Consider the following 22,602-nt stretch of genomic DNA (forward strand, 5'->3'; position numbering starts at 1 on the left):
TCTTTAAACTTGTGAACTGTGTATGTACTGACAAAGGTGGTGCATGAGGAAGCAATTTGACAACAATGCAGTAAATAATTAGGTGCATCAAAAAGCGTGCTCGTTAAGATACCAGCAGACAAGATACAAAGTCCTACAAAATGACGCCAGTGTAGTTTTTTGGGCTCTTAAAGGTATACACCCCCTTCTTCAGCCGTTCGCATTCAAATGTAACTTTCGCTTAACAAGTGACCAGGTTACATATACTGTACATACTGTATTTTTAAAATGTGCATTGTTCTTTAAAAGTATGTTTAATCCGTATTCAATCGACACTTATTTTACATTATACACATATTGGCTACTCTGATCACTGTTTCCCCATCTTCTGAGTCAAGCTGGGGATTAGTGTGTTACTTCTTACTTTCTGTTTTGATAGAATCATGTGATGGGTTTGTGCATATAACCACATACATAGAGAGGGCATAACGCATGTGCAAATGTTCTGACAACACACACACACAGCAATATATATATATATATATATATATATATATATATATATATATATATATATATATATATATATATATATATATATATATATATATATATATATATATATATATATATATATAGGTCTATATATACTTACACACTATACTAAACTAAAGTATTTTAATTAGTAGAGAAAACTTTGAGGCTTTTTCCTGTTCACACTCACATCCAGCCCACCTAAACTTAGCGGTAAGTCTTTTATTTCCGTGTTTTATATTTTAACCATAAAAATACACACGCTGCACTTTTGTGCGTGTCACTGGAGAATAGACAATAAGTAAATGAAATTAATTAAAAGTAAAGTAATTACATGTCCTTAGGCTAACTTTCCAAAGAATCTCCAAAGTATGGAGGCTTGTTCCCGCCTCGTTTTGAAAAACATTAAAAGATCATTGCGGCTTTATATCTCAGTATACTGAGTTTTTTCCTTGCATTTCTTATATTGTTCGTCAGAAATGCGCCATATTATCCTTTATTCTGACGTCATTTCACTGCATAATAAAGTTTTATTTTCGATGTGGTTACAGAGAGCCTGGTTTTATTAGAGGAGTAACAGAACACAAAGATAAAGCCACCTTCTTCAAGCCACACCGGTCTGTATCACACAAGCCCTGTGTAGCACCATACAGGGTGAATAATCTAAACTCTGTAGACAGTAATACAAACAAAACGCAAAACTGGGGACACTGGTGCTGTGAAACTGCAAGGCTACCCACTGTGTCAACCATGATCATAGATTTATTTGTTTGTTTGCTTATTTGTGTTTATTGGTTTATCTGCTTAACTTGTATATGTAAAGCACAATAGATTTTGGACTAAAAATTATTTTTATATGATTAATGTAATAATAGTAATAATAAGTATATAATAATAATAATAACAACAACAACAGTAATAATAATAATAATAATAATAATAATAATAATAATAATAATAATAATAATAATAAATATAGCTGCAAGCAGCGATGGCGAGCCCTCGCACGTTTTTTTATCGCTATACGGTTCTTCCCAGAAAACAATGCACGGTGGGCAAGTGCATCAAGTGGGTAAATATCAGTGGACTATTTTATGTTGTTACTGACCCATTTGGGGACTGTAGGTAAATGAACCCCCCCATTTTAGACAAACGGGGGCGCTAGTGAGCCACTTAAGAGACACACCTTTGACCTTTTTATCCACACTTAACAGCCGACAAATGTGATGTAGGTGTCAAATTTCAAGTTAATCTAAGCATGCCAAAAACCTTAAATATGCCTGAAATAAAAGTAAACTTTGACACGATGCCATGGCAACAGTGTTTGAGATATCAAAAATACCTTTGCAATTTCGCATTAGATTCAATCACATGAATTCCCTAGGAGGAGTATTTAAAAGGTCACCACATGCAACTTTTGTGACTGACACACTTCCTGGCGCCTGTTGGTGGCTCACAATAGGCACATCGATGCGATCAGAATCCTTGGCCGAACATACACACTGCGTGTCATCCCAATAAGACATTTTTTGGCTTAGATATTAGATATTTCCTGTTTCTCTGAATTCGCCATAACTTAGTCGCCTTGCCATGGCAGCACCGTTCGAGATATCAAAAATCCTTTCGGAAATTAGCAAGTGCAATGTCTCGTCATCATGTTCACCACGTTTGGTGTCAATCGCATGAATTCCCTAGGAGGACTACTTAAAAGTTCACCGCATGCAATTATGAAATAATCCAAAACTTCCTGTTGGGCGGAGCTCATAGTTTAGAGCGCAAAAGTTGTTCGGGTCGATGAGATCTACATGCGTACCAACTCTCGTACATGTGCGTACATAATTGCCCGATCTGTGCACAAATGTTTGTTTTTTCATTACAGGGGGCACTACAGAGCCCCCCTGCCACGCCCGGATTCCAGCCCTTGCCCAAGCCTAGCATCGTACGACTTGTGTGCCGAATTTCAAGAGTTTTCGAGCATGTTAAGGGACCCCAATTGGCCAATGTGTGCTAAAAAAATAATAATAATAATAATAATAATAAAAAAATAATAAACCCGAGCAAAAACAATAGGGCTTCGCACCATCGGTGCTCGGGCCCTAAATATTTTGTTCAATTTCCTTTCATGTTGTTATACTGATGGATAACTGTCACCATGTGTTGTGACCGTGGCACCCAGTCATGGTTGGACGCACATCCAGATTGTCACTTATCTTTGCTGTATTGGCAGTAACAGGATCGATACTGCTCATTATCATCACATCTCTAAAGGTGAGTATAACTCATTCATGGCCAAAGATGTCCATACAGTACCAAATGATGTCCATTTGGTACTTTATACCACATGTATTTAATAGCACTATAAATTAATTTATTTGCTCTAAAAAGATGTCTCAAGCATATACACATTTTGCATACATTTTTATACATTATTTTTTGCATACATTTTTACATTTTTATATACACATTCTGCATTGCAGTGCTGAAGTCATTTAATGCAAGGGCTGCTATACTTCCTACTAATTTTTAACAGCTGTAACCCTCAAAAATTTTAGTTGTACCCAATTATGCAATGGAAAGTAAAATGGCCTTATTAAGTGCATCAGCAAAATATATTGAGAATTAATGACAAAGTCTAATTCTAGTTATTACTGCTGTTGTTTGTTCAAGACTTTCCCTGATTTGTGCCCACTGCTTTGATTGCGTAATGTATTCAAATTTGCTCTTTTCACTGTTTACAGGATTTAAATTATCAACTAAGATTACCAATCTACAAAATTAAGAGCAGAGTTCACTCAACAGTTAAGCATCCTACAACCGTGTCCCCGGTGGTGGTACACCAGACATACTGTGGACAATTTCTCCAGAAGCTCACAGAAGAAGAGGCCAAAGAACAGAGAGATTTGCTCAGTTCCCTTGCATGGCCAGGTCCACTCGTGAAAGGCCTCCCTCTGAAGTTCAGCAGTAAACCTGCCAAGAGCTACTTTGTGATTCAGGGTCCACCAGAGCAACACATAGGTGAGCAGCTTGTGGTTAATGTCCATGTGCACAACTTCTTGGGCCAACCTAAGAAGCATGGAGGAGATTTCCTGATAGCCAGGCTGCATTCACCTGAGCTGCGTGCTGGGGTGGCAGGGAAGGTGCATGACCACAATGATGGGAAGTATACAGTACTGTTCCCACTGCTGTGGGCTGGTGTAGTGAAAGTGCAAATCACCATGTTGCATCCCAGTGAGGCAATGGTGTTTCTTAAGAGACTACGAGAGGAAGCATATGACACAGTGGTTTTTAAAAGCCTATTCCGCTCTGGTGCCCTCTCAGAGACAACTGACTGCGACATGTGTCTTCCAATCAACCAGAAACCACTCTGCAATTACACTGATCTTGAAACTGGAGAGCCCTGGTACTGCTACAAACCCAAAAAGCTAGGCTGTGACACACGAATAAATCATTATGTTGGGGGTTATAGGACGACCTTCTTTAACAAGTATGAAGCAGATTTTTTCAGGAGGTGAGATAGTAGCTGGAGTCTATTTCTAAATATCTTTTTAGATAGCTTTTTAAGTTTAGATTAATTCCATGTAATTTGAGAAAACTGGGAAAATCAAGTTTTAAGAAGATTTGGTTTGATTTAATTACTCTTGCTTAAAGTTTAAATGATAAATAATATTAAATCAATTAATTTTGTTTCAGTGGTGTAAATGTCAATGTGCCCATACCCGCAGCAGAGGTGGACCATGTGACTGTGTTACCTGCAGAAAATAGTATGTTTTATTTTACATTGCAGTTTTTTCAACAGTGATTTAACAATACAACATATTTTTAGAAAGAAATATATTTTGACTACACTAAAATTTAAGCTACAGCCTGGTGAATAGTAGTACATCAGAAGAAAGCCTGCATAACATCTGTCAGCAGGCCACATTTGGCCATGGGGCCAAACTTTAGACACCCATTCAAGCATAGGGGCAGTTCTTATAGTTTTCATTAAACTTACAGACTTAAAGCTAAAACTCTAAAGATCTGCTAAAATATTAAAGAAAAAATACATTTAGCACACCTTACTGTATTTTGGTGACTCAATAAGACTTTCTGGTGACACCCAGCAGAGGATGGGTTTCCTTTTCTGTCTGGATTTACTCAATATTTCTTCCTATCATGTCGGGGAGTTTTTGTTTTTGCCACCATGACCTCTGGCTTGCTCTTTGGGGAAAAATGTAATTCTATTTCCAGATTTCTGCACAGCTGCTTTGTTAAATATAAATATGTATAAACAAAAGTAATTGGCTTAATGACATTTCAGACAGTGGAAATTGTGAACTGAAAGCACTTATATAGCATTTGGCAGACTGACATTTATCTCATTTATAACTGAGCAATTGAGGGTTAAGCCCAGCCACAACTTGGTGGTCCTGGGTTTCAAACTCACAACCTTTCTAGCAGTAGTCCAACCACTGAACTACAGTATCACTTCCCAGTTAGATACCTTTTTTATGTCCTTCTTCAGCTTTCTGGGCATCAGTTAGGTTCATATCCAAAACCTGACTGTTGAGAGTTAGGTTAATGTTTGAAGGGTCAGATTTACATTTACATTTACATTTACAGCATTTGGCAGACGCCCTTATCCAGAGCGACGTACATAAGTGCTTAAATCTCTAACATTGAATACATTAATGCTGGTTCACTAGGTTACATACTTAAGATACCAAGAGTTTAAAACATTTGTTCAAAGTTAGAATGAAAAAGTGTCAAAGGTTTTTTTTTTTTTTTTTTTTTTTAAATGCAAAAGATAAGGAAAGAAGTGCTAGTTGAAGTGCTTCCTGAATAAGTAGGTCTTCAACCGCCGCTTGAAAATAGCCAGTGACTCGGCTGTCCGGACCTCTATGGGAAGTTCATTCCACCACCTTGGTGCCAGTACAGAGAAGAGTCTTGTAGTATACTTGCCTCTTACCCTGAGAGATGGTGGAACCAGTCGAGCAGTGCTGGTAGATCGGAGGTTACGGGGTGCAGTGCGAGGAATGATGAGGGCTTTGAGGTAAGAGGGGGCTGGTCCATTTTTGGCTTTGTAGGCCAGCATCAGTGTTTTGAACCGGATGCGTGCAGCTACCGGAAGCCAGTGGAGGGATCGCAGTAGCGGGGTGGTATGCGAGAACTTTGGCAGGTTGAAAACAAGCCGGGCAGCTGCATTTTGGATCATTTGCAGAGGACGGATTGCGTTCATAGGTAGACCTGCCAGCAGTGCATTGCAGTAATCCAGTCTAGAAATGACAAGAGACTGAACAAGTACCTGGGCAGTCTGTGTGGACAAAAATGGCCGAATCCTTCTAATGTTGTAGAGAAGAAACCGACATGAGCGAGTCACATTTGCAACATGAGAGGAAAAGGACAGTTGATTGTCCATGGTTACCCCAAGGTTGCGAGCTGTGGCTGAAGGGGAGATCAGATCGTTGTGCAAGGATATAGCAAGATCGTGACCTGGGGATGAATCACCTGGGATGAACAGCAGTTCAGTTTTGCTAGGATTGAGCTTTAACTGATGAGCAGTCATCCATGATGAAATTTCTGCCAGACATGCTGAGATCCGGTCAGAAGCTGTGGCATCTGAGGGTGGGAAAGAGAAGATAAGTTGTGTATCATCAGCATAGCAGTGGTAAGAGAACCCATGTGATGAAATAACTTCACCAAGAGAGTGAGTATACAAGGAGAAAAGAAGAGGACCAAGTACTGAGCCCTGTGGGACGCCAGTGGAGAGTCTGCGTGGAGCAGAAGTCACTCCCCTCCATGTTACTTGATATGAGCGTCCTTCCAGGTAGGAGGCAAACCATTCCCAAGCTGATCCGCAAATCCCAAGACTCTTGAGGGAGGATAAGAGAGTCTTGTGGTTGACCGTATCAAACGCTGCTGAAAGGTCAAGGAGGATAAGGACGGATGATAGTTTGGCTGATCTAGCAGTATGTAGCTTCTCAGAGACATCCAAAAGGGCTGTCTCTGTAGAGTGAGCTGCTTTAAAGCCAGACTGTTTGGGATCTTGGAGGTTGTTCTGTGAGAGATAGACAGACAGTTGATTATAGACAATGCGTTCAAGAATTTTTGAAAGAAATGAGAGAAGTGATACCGGTCTGTAGTTACTGATGTCTGATGGATCCAGAGCAGGTTTCTTTAGGATGGGAATAACCCTTGCTCTCTTGAAAGTAGTTGGCACCTGACCAGATGCTATGGATCTATTGACGATAGTGGAAATGAAGGGCAAGAGGTCTTGTGAGATGGTCTGGAGCATAGTGGTAGGGAGTGGATCCAATGGGCAGGTGGTAGGATTGCAGGACTGGATGAGTTGTAAAATCTCTTCTGCTGCCACAGTTGAAAAATGTGACAACGAAGGTGTAGGGGAATCCATACTCTGAGATGTAAGTGCAGTCGGGGCTGAAGTGAAGGTCCGGCAGATTTCCTCAATCTTCTCCTGGTAGAAAGAAGCAAAGTCTTCTGCAGTCAGGGAGGATGAGGAAGGTGGAGCCGGGGGGTTGAGCAGAGAAGAGATGATGTTGTGGAATTTCCGAGGGTCATGTGAGGAAGCTTCAAGCTTTTCCTTGTAGAAGGAAGTCTTGGCAGAAGTCACATCTGAGGAGAACTTGACAAGAAGTGTTCTGTAAAAATCAAGATCTGCATCAAGTTGTGATTTCTTCCACTTTCTCTCTGATGATCTTAGCTCTCTTCGATTGTTGATAATTTATTAAGATAATTTATTAAGCTCTGATGACAATTACTAATAACATTTCTTGACCTGAGTAATTTGCACTAAAATGTCTACGAGGTTAATTAACTTTTCAGACATTTGAACATGCTTTAATTACTGTTTTATTTTTTTTTTGTTAAAGAATTATTTATTATTGCAGTTGTGATTTGCATTTCACTGCACATACAAAATACACACACACCCTCAATTAGCCACTTATGCATTAAGTCTTATGGCATACAGGCAACACTTTATAAGGTACTTTAAAAAAACAGTCTACAACTTTAAAGACTACTACAAACCCAAAGCACAAAGCCATCTCTTCACATTTAAACACATAGATAACACTCTGATTTGTGTATATAATAAACTATGTTGTGATTAACATCAATATTTTTCCCCATTTAAAGATCAAACCAAAGTAAAAAGTACTTACAATGCTGCTGGCTACTACTATCAAGATAACTGGAGGTCTTTGAGTGGTGCAGCCATCCAGCAGTTTAATAACGCATCAGCCATAACAAATTGTCTAAGAGGGAAGATTGTGTACATGCATGGAGATTCAACAATACGGCAGTGGTTTGAGTACCTCGCTGCTTTTGTTCCTAGTAAGAGCACGATTTTCGTTGTCTTTTATCAATTTCTTGATTAACACAGTAGTTTTTACATTCAGATTCAATTTCTCCAACATGATGCTTACTTTCTCCTCTCTATAGATCTGAAACCAGTTAATCTTTACAGCCTTCAGAAGGTGGGACCATTCATGCTTGTGGACAACAGTAATAATATTTTAGTGAAGTTTCGCTGCCATGGGCCGCCCGTCCGCTCTACCCCAGTGTACTCATCTGAACTGCGCTACATTGCAAATGAGTTAGATAGGATACAGGGTGGGCCAAACACAGTGTTTATAATAACTGTGTGGGCTCACTTTGCCACTTACCCTATTGAAACATATATACGGCGTCTACGGCACATTCGTAAGGCTGTGGTCCGGCTGCTGAACCGTGAGCCAGATACGTTGGTGGTGATCCGCACTGCCAACCTGCAGAAAGTTAGTCCAACATACAACCTGTTCTATAGCAACTGGTTAAGTCTGCAGATTGACACTGTGCTGCGTGCCATGTTCAAAGGTCTCAATGTAAAGATGCTGGATGCCTGGGAAATGACGTTGGCCCACCACCTACCCCATGACCTACACCCACCCCAAGCCATTATCAAAAACATGATTAATGTAATCCTCTCCTTTATCTGTCCAGTTAGAAAAATATAGAATTGTGAAAAAAATTAATGTATATATTCTGCATTCCACAAATATAACAATAAAACAATGTAAGGGTAGCACCAAAAAAAAAAAAATCAATCAGTTTGCTGTGACTCAATTTACCAACATCTTACCTTTTAACTGATAAGACAGTAAGATGGTGAAGCCTGTCTTGAATGGTGAAGCCCCATTGTGCACGTCAGCTACCTACAACTACAGCTGTACATACTGCACCATGCAAGTTAATACCATGCTAATCATGCCTTCCACCTGCCTGTTAACCTGTCCAGTTGGGAAAACATAAAAGTGTGTACAGAACCTTTGTATTTATTAAAATGTTAATAATATAATATAAACTGTTGATAACACATGTTAATGTAATATAAAATCAAACATTTGAAGGCTGGTCCTACATTTAATATGAGCATTCTGTAAGTTCACTGAAGTTTTCATACATTTTGCCTATTCATTTTGAGCTCACACGTTCTTTCATTTTTTTCCAGCTTCCTCTGCAAATTTGAGTTGAATACAGCACAATAAATGTCTGGATCCAGGCCGGACTTTGGTCATGTGCGTTTGTTTATGTTCGGTGTTCACCTGTCTACCCCGCCCTTGTTTCTTTCTCCCCGCCTCCGCACACATGTTCCTCATGTGTTAATTGTCATGTCTATTTAGCCATGCCGAATCCTTGTCGTCATTAGTCACGTCTCGTGTGTCTTGTTTTAAAGAAATGTGGTCCCAAGAATTTTTAATTATATTACTGTTTTTCCAAATCATATTACTGAACAGTACATCCTTAAAGGTAGGGTCTCCGATGTTTGACAAATTCTTCAGAAAACTGAGTCTGAACGACAAACTAAAATCAAAACAAAAATCAAAACAAACGTGTAGCCAATGAGAAGAAAAGGGCGGGTCTTTTCAATATGCGGCGGAGAGAGTGTTCAGTGTGCACGTGTGACATTAGCAGAAATCGGTTTTAGCATTGACATGAAGGATAAAAACAAAGAAAGAAAGTGAAGAAAGGTTTACGATAAGGCAAGATGTAGGACCGTGTTAATATAGGATCAGCTTTCCAGCGCTGGAGAGAACTGAAGGAGCGGGAAGTTGGCCTCATATTCACAGATTTGAGTTTCCCGAGTCAATAACTCCTGAGCTAAACGCTGTTACTAGCAAAAGTTGTAACTGACTCTCTACATTACTACGATAGAAAAGAGGTGTTAGTTGTGTAGTTACAGCGTTTCGCTCAGGAGTTATTGACTCGGGAAACTCCAATCTGTGAATATGCGGCCAACTTCCCGCTCCTTCAGTTCTCTCCAGCTCTGGAAAGCTCATCCTATATTAGCACTATTATGTTATTAACTTGAATTGTATATATTCACTTGTTTATTTTTATTCTCATTTTTTCTTCTTCTTCTTATTATTTATTTTTTTTATTTTTTTTTTTCTCTCTCTCTTCTGTTTCCATACTTCTGTAAAGGTGCTTTGAGACAATGGGAAATTGTTAAAAACGCTATACAAATAAATTGAATTGAATTGAACATACACACATGTGCAAATATTATTAGATACTTTGCCTTCTTAGAAAAGGCAAATATTTCTGGGATAAAGTTCACTGAAGTTTTCTGAATGTTGAGCTTCACCCTCTTCAGTGTCATTAAATCTCTCTGTAGGACCTGTAAATATGGGTTAAGTTTAGAAAACTGAGAAATTGTCTGCTTATTTTCTCAACAGAACACTGTCTGTGTTTTCTGGACATGTGGGAAGTAAACGATGACTACACAGTGAAAGTATGGTTTCACCACGTCCTTCAGCAATATGTTCCCTTAAGTGAGTTGTTATGGCCTTTGTGTTTCATATTGCAGAGCTTTTTATCACTCTCATGTGCTGCCTGTGTGTTTATGCATCATGAAAACAGGACTCGTGTGACTCATGACTCGTTTTTTAAACCCTGCACTCTCCAGACGGTTTAATCTCACATATCAATGTGCCCATACACATTTATTTCACAGATCTTTATACCGATTTTGGTGTTCTGATTTGTTTGGCACCAATCAATATATTCAACGAATCAAATTCTTTACCCACTTGAGCCAAGATGCACCAAGTATCTTAATTGGGTGATGATTAACGGTTCTCTTTAATTGATTGCTGAATTGATTTTTTTAACTTAAAATAAATTCCTGATGGGCAGAGACAAAAATAGCTATGATTTTAATGAAATGAAAGAAATGAAAGCGTTGAAAACCTAAGAAATTTTAATCACAGTTGATTGCTGCTAAACAATATTTTACCTCTCAGAATAAAAGGGCAAGGTGGACAACCTTTGAAGGTTTTAGACAGACAATTAATGCTTATAATTTATAGAAGTTATAGAATCATCATTTATTTACACATATGTTAATATTGTTTATATCATATGTATAATATAATTATATGTTCTGTATTGTGGTATTGTGTCCACATTGCACAAGGAGGTCAAAATATTTATGTATTTGCAATATGAATAATATTAAGACAAAATAAAGCTTTCTTTTTTTTTTTTACCATAGGTAAAACATTGTAATAGATTTTACTACAATAAACCATATTTTCAAGGTCTTACTCTGTAAAAGAAAGTATTAAATTATTTTATTATTATGTTATGTTATTATTTTATTGTTTTATTATTACTTTATTATTGGGCTGTTTCCATTTTACTAGAATAATATTTTGCAATTGCACTAAATTAATCAAGTTTATACGTTTAGAGTCCTAAACGTATTACCTTATGATACTTGAACCTTTTTAGGAATGAGCTATTTTAGATGTGTACCTTGGAGTGGAATTTGGGTGCAATTTCTGTAATTTCTTACACACTCTTACATAATTAAACTTCCAAGAAAAATACACTAGACATACAAAGTCATGGTTGTTAAGCCTTGAAAGACTTTTTTCTCAGAAACCATGACACTTCTGCCAAACTAACAAAATTTATCTACTAACTAAGTCTAATTAGTCCTCTAGCTACCCATCAGCTATGTCTAATTTGAATGATCTGGTTGAGGTTTACTATTTTGCTCACTATAACTGGCTAAATGTAACAGAGTTCACTTGTTTTTGCCAATATTAGTGTTTACAGGAACTACGAGTCACACACAAACCTACAGAGTGGATGAGGTTTTCCGGCAAAAGTGGCATCTTTCCTTTTAATAAAAATCAACCTTCTAATAGTTTTAACATTACTAAAGTTAAATAACAAAAGTAAATTTTCATATGCCAACATGGAATTAGATCATTAAATATTTTCTTAGAAAAAAAAATGACTGTTTTTCATTTTTAGCTGAATAACATTTTCACACATCAAAAACAATATCATACAGTTTTTCCCCATACATAGAGACAAGAAAAAATAGAGGTGAAAATAAACATTTATTTATTATCTTGGATCTTTTGACAGAGCCTACTGATTTGTTTAATGCAGCAGGTGACAGCTGGAGGAACTGGTTGTGCGATCCCTTCTTGTAATGATGTTAAAGTCTCCAGGGCTTCTCTGGGGTTGCTGGGTGCCAGATCATGAGTGGCGTAGAACACTGAGAGCTGCACCTCCAAAGACATACCTGCAACATCTGATCGTCTGAAGTTTCCGAAGACTTTTATACCTTTTGCAATGTTTTGGACCAACTCTTTCTCCTTTAGACCCAGCTGGCCAAGTCGCCCTGTTTCAGATGGACAAAGACCAATTGATAAAAACTGAAGAATCCAGAGGTATCATTTGATGATTTCCCAAAAACCGGATTTCTAATAGACTTACCAAGTAGCCTCAAAAGTGTTGCTACACAGACGTCTCGGACTGCCATTTCCTGAGTTCTTTTTTGTTTTAGCCAAGTGCTCATGGCCTGACAAATCTCCTGGCTGGTAAATTAGAAAAAGAGAGAGAGAGAGAAAAAACATCATGATGTAAGTCTTTGTGGTGGTGGACATAGATATTGTGCTAGAAATGTGCTATATTTCAAATTTCACCCTTACTGAACTAAACCCTTGAAGGTTTGAGCAGGCTGATTTTAGAAAATAACATTCAAAGGGCTGGTTTTTAACAGCTGTATTACAGAAAAAACAGAACATGTAAACTCAAGTCAGAAAGAACTAAAGATACAATAGAAAGCAAAAAAACAGGCCTAGCTGACAACACTGTTTTATTTGATCTTCTATTTTTTGTAAATCACTTCAAATAAAATTGACTATTGAATGTAAGCATTAAACCTAGAAAGGTGAGAATTGTGTATGTTTTGCAGTTACCTTATAATATTTTTAAAGGTCCATATCCAGCCCTGTTGTGTGCACAGAAGATCCAGGCTAAATATGTAGTCCCAGGCAGCAGAGCAGAGGTCAACGCCATACCAACTGTTCTTCCTGAATGTCAGACTGGTGTCATGGAGAAGAGCCTTCAGTGTGCTGGAGATAATTTTGTGAACATCAGCTGGAGGCTTCTGACAAAAAATAAATAAATAAAAAATCCAATAATCATAAAATGTTTCCAATAATCCTGTTACAATGGAAAGCCAATCGAACTGCAGATCCTTGAAATACGGAGATAAGGATAAGAAACTTTATTCAGCCATTTTACAAATTCTATTGATCAAACTGAATATAAGTTTGAGTCCTAGAAAAAGTGTAAATGTACAAACCATGGAATTAGAAGCTGACACTCAAAATAGCTACTAGGTGACCCCATGATTTTTTAATAGATATGAAAAATGTACACTTTATGTTTATGTAGCAGACAGTAGCAAGAGTGGTGAATTGTGGTGGAGTAGAAAATACTCAATAACAGGCTAAAATAGTACATATTAGTACTAGTACAGTACATTAGTATAGTGCTATATTGTTTCCACTATTTACTTTGGTATTGTACCACACGGTACCAGCATCAAAGTGAGCAATGTGTGCGGCAGCCATCTCGCATGCACGTACACATAGTTAACAGCGAGTATAAATGAGCTATGGAATGCCATGATTTTTTTCCTCAATAACAAGTCAGAAAAAAAAAAAAAGGCATTAAGACGAAATGTATTTTGTATCTTTGTGTATGGCTGTTAAGTGAAATGCAGTTTGACACATTATATGTTGTTGCTTTTACAGCAGTAGCACACTCTGGGGGCTGCTCTGTTGGTACCAGTCCACAATGTTCTGGATCAGATGATGACAGGGAGTACAGAGGACTGATCCAGAACTTTGTGGACTGGTGCCAACGGAGCTGCTTCCAGTTAAATGTGGGGAAAACCAAAGAACTGGTGGTAGATTTCCATAGGCACAAACAAACTTCATTACCCCCAGTGATCATTCGGGCAAAGGACATTGTGAGAGTGGACCCTTACAAATACCTGTGTATTCATCTGAACAGCAAACTGGACTGGACAGACAATACTGAGGCAATCTATAAGAAAGGACAGAGCAGACTCTTTCTGCTGAGGAGTGCAGGGAGAGCACCTTTTTTGACTCTGGTGCAGTAGCATCTCTACTGCAAAAAGGAAGAGACTGGACAAGCTGATCAGGAAGGCCAGCTCAGTCCTGGGGATTCCTCTGGACACTGTGCAGGAGGTGGGAGAAAGGAGGATGGTAGCACAACTATCATCATTGCTGGAGAACGACTCTCGCCCCTTGTATGAAACATTTTCATCTCTGAGCAGATCCTTCAGTGACAGACTGTTACATACGATACAGACAGTCTTTTCTCCCTGCTGCTATTAAACTTTACAATCAAAGCTGCTCCCAGTGAACCTGTCAGCATAATTACACACTGGACTACTGCCTAACTGCAATAATAACAATAACAAAGTATTTTAAACAACACATGCAATAACAGAAATTTTTGAAAAAAATGCAATATTACCTGTGTGCAATATGTTTGTTAATGTAACTACTGTATTTACTTGTGGTCTCTTTTCTCTTCTTTGTATTTATACATTGTGTTACGTATATACTGTATATTATATTATGTCTATTGTTTTATATATTTGCATTTCTTTCTCTTTACTGCTGTACTGTAACAAAGAAATTTCCCCATTGTGGGACGAATAAAGGTATATCTTATCTTATCTTATCTTATCTTATCTTATCTTATCTTATCTTAGAAAAATAGCCTAAATCAGCCGATTCTGAAGAAAATTACTCTTATCAGATGACCTGTTAATTTGGTTTGAAATTAACTTTTAAGAAATTTGTCCAAGCACAGACACAGTAAAAAAAACAGGAGGATAAATTAAGAATGACAAAAAGTAAGCAAATTTTAAAAAGATATTTGATAACAGTTCTGACTGTCATTCAAAAACAAAGAAACTGAAGAACATTGAGAGTCAGTTAGACTCCTGTTTACCTCATCCCAGTGTAGGTATTTGCTGAGGCAGTCTGATATTTCTCCCTCTGCTTTCAGCTTGGTCACTTTGTGGACGGCTCGGCACAGTGAGCTGTCATGGGAAAAAACGTCTGGCCATGCTGTCGCCATGACCAAAATCAGCTTTGGGGCTTCAGGAAAGTCTGTGACATAATACAAGGATGCCATATAAATACAAACGTATATACGTAAGACACATTTGTTAGTCATTATATTATTGTCCTGAAGTTTTATTTAAAAAAAAAAATTTAAATGTCAGTACAAACTCACCCTCTTTCAAAAACCTGTAGGCAAGGGCATGTGCCTTGTGAAAGTCTCCAGTCTTCTGACATAAGCCTACATAAACCCTACACAATGTCTGCAGGAGTTCATATTTCATAGCTGCTCCCTCTGCCTTGATCATGCACAAAATGGCTGACATAAACTCCTGTGCTAAGGCCTGCGATGGAGGAAAATCATTAGCAACAGTACAATACAAATGAAAATTCAATGAATTCAATTCATTTATCTAAAACAAAGTTAGACTGGGTTTAGGGAAAGTACTAGGCATTGCTTAAGCTAAAATCCTGGGCTAAAAAATTAAATAAATGTGTAAGTGGGGGTGAGGTTCAAGCAGAGAATGAAGGTGTCATGGATCTGTGAGCTGGCAGGTCTCCCCATCTCCCTCCTTTTAAAGCTTGCCTCTTGGTATTCCCTGCCCTCCCCTGTCCCTACTGGAAACAGAGGCCAATTCTCCTAAAACCTCTTTAAACCTTAAATTTACCAAGCTATATCTGTATGTACCCCTCCAGAGGTTGGTGAATCCAGAGCCATAGGTCTGGGCATAAGGCATTTCCAGGACCAATACCCCCACCTCCATCACACTACTGTAGTCCTCACCCTCTTATACTATATTAAGGGAAAAGCCATCACCCTCTGTTTGAACCATGTACCACTCCCACAATGACAAATCAATACCAATTAAAAAAGAAAGCTCCAGCCACAGCTAGAGAATAGATAAAGTAAATCGAATTTAATGCACTCTAAATAAAATTTAAGACCCTCCTTTACCCGGTTTTTACAAAAATCAGAAATGACAGATTTTTCTTCAGCCCTCAGACCAGTAACTTCAGATACTTTTCCACAAAGAAGACGACCCGCGACTGTAGGAAATGCATCAAAACATGACTTTTGAAGTTTCTTTATAGCACTGGAGATAAGGGACTTTCCTGTGTGCCAGTCCCTTTGTGCTCCTGCTACATCCATGCTGTTTATTTGTTTGGAAATTGTGAGAGGTGTAAGACTTGCAGGATCGGGTGAACGGATGTCAAGTCGTGGCCTTTTGACATTCCTTGACGGTGACATGCTGGAGACGGGTCTCTTTGCTAAGATTTTCCTACCGTCGGGAATTGATAAAGGTACCATTGACAGTTGGTTGACAGACAACGGCTCTTCTTCTGATGACCAGTTAGGCTGGATCCTGTGTGTATTTGGACCCTTCACCTTGAGAACTTTTCTACTCAGGTCTTGAGATCGAGTTGAGGTAAAAGCAGCTGCAGCTACAGGATGTGGTTTCACTTCCTGTCTCAGGGTCAGGATACTAACTGAAAACAAGAAGAAAAAATTTCAATATCTGGGTTAATGTGAAATACATTATATGTTATGATTTTTTGTTTAAGAAAACATTTCTGCAGTAATTCATAGACCATGTATGTTGATAGGATAAGATTCATAGGGCAGATAAAACCTTAAATCTACATAACCTTAGACCTACATAACCTCATGTGTGACATCTGCATAATTAACGCAGGTTGCCAGATATGTTTTTTGCAATGTATACAAGGAATATAAGGAAGTAGATAACAAATAGTTTATTTAATGATAATTATTAAATTAGTGTCAATAACAATGTAATATTTCCTTATTAAAATTACCATTAAATATTTAGGCTGAAAGGATTGAGCTAATTTTTTAATTATATACAAAAACAAAAGACTTGAGTTTGCTGTTCCAATAGTTTTGGAAGGGAAGGTGTTACGCAAATAGAGTCAAAATTTCCTATGCTCTATAAACTGTTTGCTGTATGATGTTACATTTAAATACCTTTCTCCAATTTCTGCTCGTTTTCAGTTTGTGTAGAAGCACACTTGGTCTCTGGAAAGACAATAATCAGTTTATTAGTCAATGCAAATACCTTATGCATCAAAATATAGGCTCACCATCCATTTTATTAAGAACACATGGAACATGTGATGATTACATAAGGTGTACAAGTGCTTCAAATAAAGTAGATGCTGAGCGTATCTCTGAGAATGTTGGGAATTACTTTTGTTAAACTTCTTTTCCATTTTTGCAAGTTTCATCTGTAGAGAATAAAAAACAAACTACCATAAATAACACAAATACATTTTCAACTACCATAAATAACACAAATACATTTAGTTCTATTTAGTCACAAAAGTAAATGTTTAAATTACATCCTTATTTTAAACAAAAAACCTACCTTCATTATGCATAGGATTTTTTCATGGCTTCTGATTTTGTACTTCAGCCCTAAGATTTTTTTATTTTGTTTGGTTTTGATGACTGTAAAGTAAATGATACAATGAATTAAAAAGATGCTTTGTTCATCATGATGTAACCCAATCATATAATGCCTTTTTACTTTCTTACACAATTCAAAAGTATACACACCTTTAAGTGCCAGAAGCTGTTGTTTGAGACGTCTGTGACAAAAGGAAAAAATACATAATTGCTTAATTAAATGTATTGTTGTTGATTGATTGTTGATTTGATTGAAAGATTCAGCAAAAATAGATTGCATAGACAATTTTACAGTGCATAAGAAAATTAAACACAGAGGAAAATGTTATAAAAAAATCCCCCTTTTTGGAGTTACATCTGTATATGTACAGCATCCATAATACAACTCTCTTGGTAAGCTGTTACGATAGAAAATACAATTACATATTCATTTCCCTTACAGTTTGACTCCTTCATTAAAATAAATGAACACATTTTAACTAGTCAGAATAATTGAATTGAACTGTGATATAGACTATAAGCACAGAAAATAAAGTCATACAAATAGCTGGTGTTCTGCATCTTTGTACTCAATAAGCTGACGTTGTCCAGTCACTTGGTCTCTGCAGAGAGTTTTCTGTAAGTGGGCAAAAAGAAAACAGTCTTAAACACTATTATTTAGTACCATTTCACATCACATTTCAATTTCATTTTCAATTGTTTCAGGTGTTGAAGACTAAAAGGGATTGCTCATTTTTTTACAGTGTATTTCTTTTTTTCATATCCCATGTTAACCTCAAAATCAAAGTAATGTGATCAAAGTCAATGTACAGAGAAATACAGAGGCCAATTGGGGCTTAGTTCTAGGAACCATTGACGCTTTAGCGTCAGGAACCAGGAGCAAGCTGCAAATATCAAATATTCTGACACACTATGAGCAAATGAATCCTAATTTATTCATTTTGTGACAGCATAGTAATGCTCTCACAGCACTCACAGCAACCTGTTTAAGCATCTTAAACTGAATAGGAACAAAAAAATTTGTTCAGAGTTGGTTCAGTAAATTTGCCAAAAACTTCACTTTGCTGGGTTAAAGTTATTACTATTTAGTGAGTTTATAATACTAGAGAAAACATAGTAATGTTAATCGAGTGAACCAACTGCATACTAAAGTGCGGACACCGCATGAAGGGGTCGATTTGTTTGATTATGGATGAGCTATTTTCAAAATGTCTATTTATTGTCTATATCTATATTTCCACTTTGGATAAAAAATATAATAATATGAGAAAATATAATAAGAAAATAAACAGTAAAAAACAAATAAAAAAAAAAAATAAACTATTTATTAACCTATGATTTGTTGGTGTTTTGTGCTAGCTTATTATTAAAGGTCAATTTCATGTATTTATTTTCGTTTTTCTTTTTTTTCTTTCCCTTTAAATGATTCTTTCAGTAAGAAAAGTTTTTTTTACCAGGTTTTTTCTAACCAGGTTGCTGATTAAACTCGTGATCACTGTTCGATTTAAAGATCCGTTTCACGAGTTTATTTTGTATCGCGTTGAAAAAGATTGTTAAAAATCCGTTTGGAGAAAGTGACTTACCGTGTGTTTATCTTTTTGAAGCTGGAAAAAGGTTGAATTGAGAGACGTCAAGTAAAAGCAGCGTTTTCGTGTTTCAATAAGAGCGGCTTGTGTGTTCAAGAGCGGTTTGGTTTGTGTTTGTGTTTGAGTTTGTTTGTGTTTAAAAAAGGAGGCTGCGCTCTCCGTGGTACTGAATCTCGAATTCACGCGACACACGATAACGTCACTCTGAGTCATAAAGACTTTGACCTATTAAAATGTAAACTCGGATACAACAGAAAATATAACACATCAATAAATGTAAATAAAACATCTCTAAATAGAGGAGCGTTTTCCAATTAATTATGATTTAAAAGCAGGGTTAGTACTGATATTTATTTATTTATTTGTTTGTTTGTTTGTTTGTGTGTGAAATGTCAGATTATAAATGACTAGGATTAGCTGATAACCCCGTGTAAAGTATGAGCAGTGTGAAATGTGAAGCAAGATAACCCGTGTGAAAAGCCCGCTGATTTATTTATTAATCCGCACTTCCTCTTAACAACAACAACAACAACAACAACAACAACAACAACAACAACAACAACAAATGTCTACTCGGTGTTCAGCATGCTGCAACATTTAAACATTTCATGCACAGGTTATCAAAGCCTTTAATAAAGATCTAGCTCCCTACAGAAAGAGTCATACTGCTTCAAATGTGTATCACAGTTAAATGTAATGCATGTGTCAATCCAAGCAATGACTAACAACACAATTTAAATGAAGAACCTCTACACCTGCATTTACATTTACTGGTAGTTCACTGGCACCTGTGCCCTAAACTCTTATCACATATATTTCCTCAATTCCCTGCCAAACACTTGCTAAACCTAACCCTGCTACTGTACATTACATTAAGGGTGTCCAATCTTATCCAGAAACACCTGAATCTACTGAAAGCCAAGATGGGCTGATTAAACAAACTGTATAATGAAGGATAACATTGGACATTTTTAATACCACCGTGTACCTTCATGCATCAACCCAAAGAAGATGGTATACTGTAAAATACGATGGCTTCTTTAATCCCAATTGTCATGACAGGTTTTATATATTGAACTCACCGACAAATGGTGCCCTCACCTGAATATTGATGCCTTCTCAACCATGCTCACGCCACCGCTCTATGTGAAGCATTGCTAGTCCTGTACTATTTACCAAGTTGTTGTTTCTCGTTGCTTTTGCTTTTGTCTTTCTGTGCACTGACTTTGCCTAGATTTTCGTTTTTGCTCTTTTGACATTTCCCGGTTTGGGCACTAGGGGGACAATGTTGCTTGTGTGTCTGTGCCATGTGCTTTTTTGTATCACAAGTGTTATCCTACCCTTTCCTTATCTGTTCCCCTGCACACCTGTTCCTTGTGTGTCAATGATTGTCACCCCTATTTATACCGGTTGTCTTGCATCTGTTTTTTGCTGAGTCCTTGTCTCTCGTTTGTTGTCCTTGGCTTGCTGTCTTTGGTCTGTTGTTTTTGTGTTCCTAGTGTTTCCAGCTTTTTGTTATTTTCCCTAATAAACCCCTTTTTACGGTACCCCTGCATATGGGACTGTATTTTATCTGTGAATAGCAAAAACATTGTGATTTGACTGCAAGCTCTGGTTTTCATTGCCATGCCAAGAGGGATGGTAGGAAAGTGAATCAACAACACACCTTCATATTTTTTTCTATTTTTTTTTTTTTTTGAAGAAAATCAAATTATATATTGAATTATATATACATTGAATAATGAGAGAGAGAGGGCACAACCTAATATAACCTCATTACAGGTATTCATTTCTAAGTTAAATGTTTTTACTGATATATCATAGTTTATCTTGCATGTATTTTTAATTCAATCATATTTTTAGAGGGGGATTTTAAGCTGTCATGTGATCATGCTGCAACTAACATTTCACTTATTTCCTGGGAAATAAAGAATAATATATGTTTTATTTATAAATCAAAGCCACATATTTGTACCAGTCATGTGTAAAACATAACGTGAAAGAAGTAAAATACTTTGAACCCGAAATACAAAGAGTGTTATGCCCCACACTCTCCACTATATATCTGGCTACATATTTAGATTAATGTCACTAATCACTACTCTAACCAAGGAAAGGATTGAAAAAGATGTGTGAAAGAAAAGTGGAAGAATATATAAATGCATTTGATAACATGTTCTAAATCCACCTGGATGCAAGTTATCAAATGCATTTACACATATTCTGCCACTGAAGGGTGCTTAGGCAAAAGGTAGTTAGTTTAAATTTTTCATCTGTCCTACTGCAATGCTGTCAAGTACCGCTTATTTGACCAATGCAAAACGTTGACCAATGCAAAACAATGCACTGTTACTCTTTGCCTGCTTGACTTATGAATAGGGCTGCAACAACTAATCAACAAAACAGACAATAAAAATAGTTGGCAACCAACGCATGGAAACATTGGCATAGGTTTGGTTTAAATAATGACATGAGGGGTGAGGTGTGATTGGGAATGCTTCTGGATTTTTTATGATCATTTCATTTAATAAGATAAATAAATGTAAAAAAATCAGCATGGTTATATCTTTAGTGTTTATACATCATTTCCCTCTGCCTATCTAGTTATCAACCCATCCATACACGATCTGTAAAATCTATGAATCATCCACATACATTTATAATCCACTGTTTATTTTATTAATGCAAATTACACAGGGTATAATAACTGCAAACAATTTGGGGAAAAGGTGGAAACTAAGTGACAGTAAGTCGGTACACTACACTAGTAGCCTAGCTTCTGTGTGAAGATGTTCCCAATGAATGTGTGATACCCGACACTACAGTGATATACAGTATAATATAACTCAGCCATCTGTCAAAAGACGACTGCTGGCAATGTCCAGTATGAATAACTTTGTTATTTTTTGATAATAATACTAGCTATTGCAATTAAATTTGGCTAACATAACGCAAGGCTGTTTTTTTCTTGTTATATTGTTATTTTGATAGTTATGGATAGTTATAGCTGTAGACTGTCGTTAGCTTCCATCATATTGTCCTATGTCTTTCTGAGTACTTTTTTATTACTGTCACTATTTTGATCATGGCATAAATAGTGGGGTGTCATTTACCCCATTCCTCCATGTCCCTGCATGACAAGCAAAACGAATTTTGGATTGGAGTGCTTCAGTTAGTGAGATTGGCAACACATATTTTGCCTTTGTCTGTCTTTGGGGCAAGTCATGGCGTAATGGTTAGAGAGTCTGACTCGTAAGGTTGTGGGTTCGAGTCTCGGGCCGGCCACGATCGGTTTGGTGCCCTTGAGCAAGGCACCAAACCCCCCAACTAATTCCTTGGCGCCGCAGCATAAATGGCTGCCCACTGCTCCGGGTGTGTGTTCACGGTGTGTGTGTTCACTGCTGTGTGTGTGCACTTTGGATGGGTCAAATGCAGAGAACGAATTCTGAGTATGTGTCACCGTACTTAGCCGTACGTCACGTCACGTCACTTTTTTCACTTTGATTGTCTGGTCGGATCTGGACAAACCAAGACTTGGAATGCAGGCCAGGACACATGGTTACAAAAAGCAGTTACTGTGCTGTATGATAATGCAGTAATGCGTAGTTATTGCAGAGTTCTG

The 22,602-nt window shown here is 37.3% G+C and overlaps 2 protein-coding genes across 4 annotated transcripts; one reads left to right on the top strand and one right to left on the bottom strand.

The window, feature by feature from the left end:
• Positions 1-2,295: 2,295 nt before the first annotated feature.
• LOC113655484 (NXPE family member 3-like) lies at positions 2,296-9,070 on the top strand. The gene is made up of 5 exons (XM_027166055.2): positions 2,296-2,781; positions 3,252-4,021; positions 4,204-4,274; positions 7,651-7,848; positions 7,957-9,070. Exons 1-5 carry the CDS (start codon positions 2,692-2,694, stop codon positions 8,508-8,510), a joined length of 1,683 nt encoding a protein of 560 aa, XP_027021856.2. The 5' UTR covers positions 2,296-2,691; the 3' UTR covers positions 8,511-9,070.
• Positions 9,071-11,890: 2,820 nt separating this feature from the next.
• LOC113655441 (little elongation complex subunit 1-like) lies at positions 11,891-20,101 on the bottom strand. Of its 3 annotated transcripts, none has more exons than XM_047814982.1 (12): positions 20,082-20,101; positions 17,936-18,010; positions 17,545-17,576; positions 17,354-17,436; positions 17,177-17,213; positions 16,954-17,004; positions 15,922-16,454; positions 15,142-15,310; positions 14,854-15,014; positions 12,777-12,967; positions 12,292-12,392; positions 11,891-12,196 (listed from the first exon to the last, which is right to left on the bottom strand). In XM_047814982.1, exons 2-12 carry the CDS (start codon positions 17,953-17,955, stop codon positions 11,910-11,912), a joined length of 1,665 nt encoding a protein of 554 aa, XP_047670938.1. In that variant the 5' UTR covers positions 17,956-18,010; positions 20,082-20,101; the 3' UTR covers positions 11,891-11,909. The 3 variants fall into 3 exon arrangements, with proteins under 3 accessions (XP_047670938.1, XP_027021794.2, XP_027021793.2); XM_027165993.2 differs by lacking the exon at positions 20,082-20,101 and adding an exon at positions 18,978-19,137 and having other exon boundaries at positions 12,777-12,964; XM_027165992.2 differs by lacking the exon at positions 20,082-20,101 and adding an exon at positions 18,978-19,137.
• Positions 20,102-22,602: the final 2,501 nt, after the last annotated feature.

Source organism: Tachysurus fulvidraco, chromosome 6, assembly GCF_022655615.1.
Source record: "Tachysurus fulvidraco isolate hzauxx_2018 chromosome 6, HZAU_PFXX_2.0, whole genome shotgun sequence".
Taxonomy (NCBI): domain Eukaryota; kingdom Metazoa; phylum Chordata; class Actinopteri; order Siluriformes; family Bagridae; genus Tachysurus; species Tachysurus fulvidraco.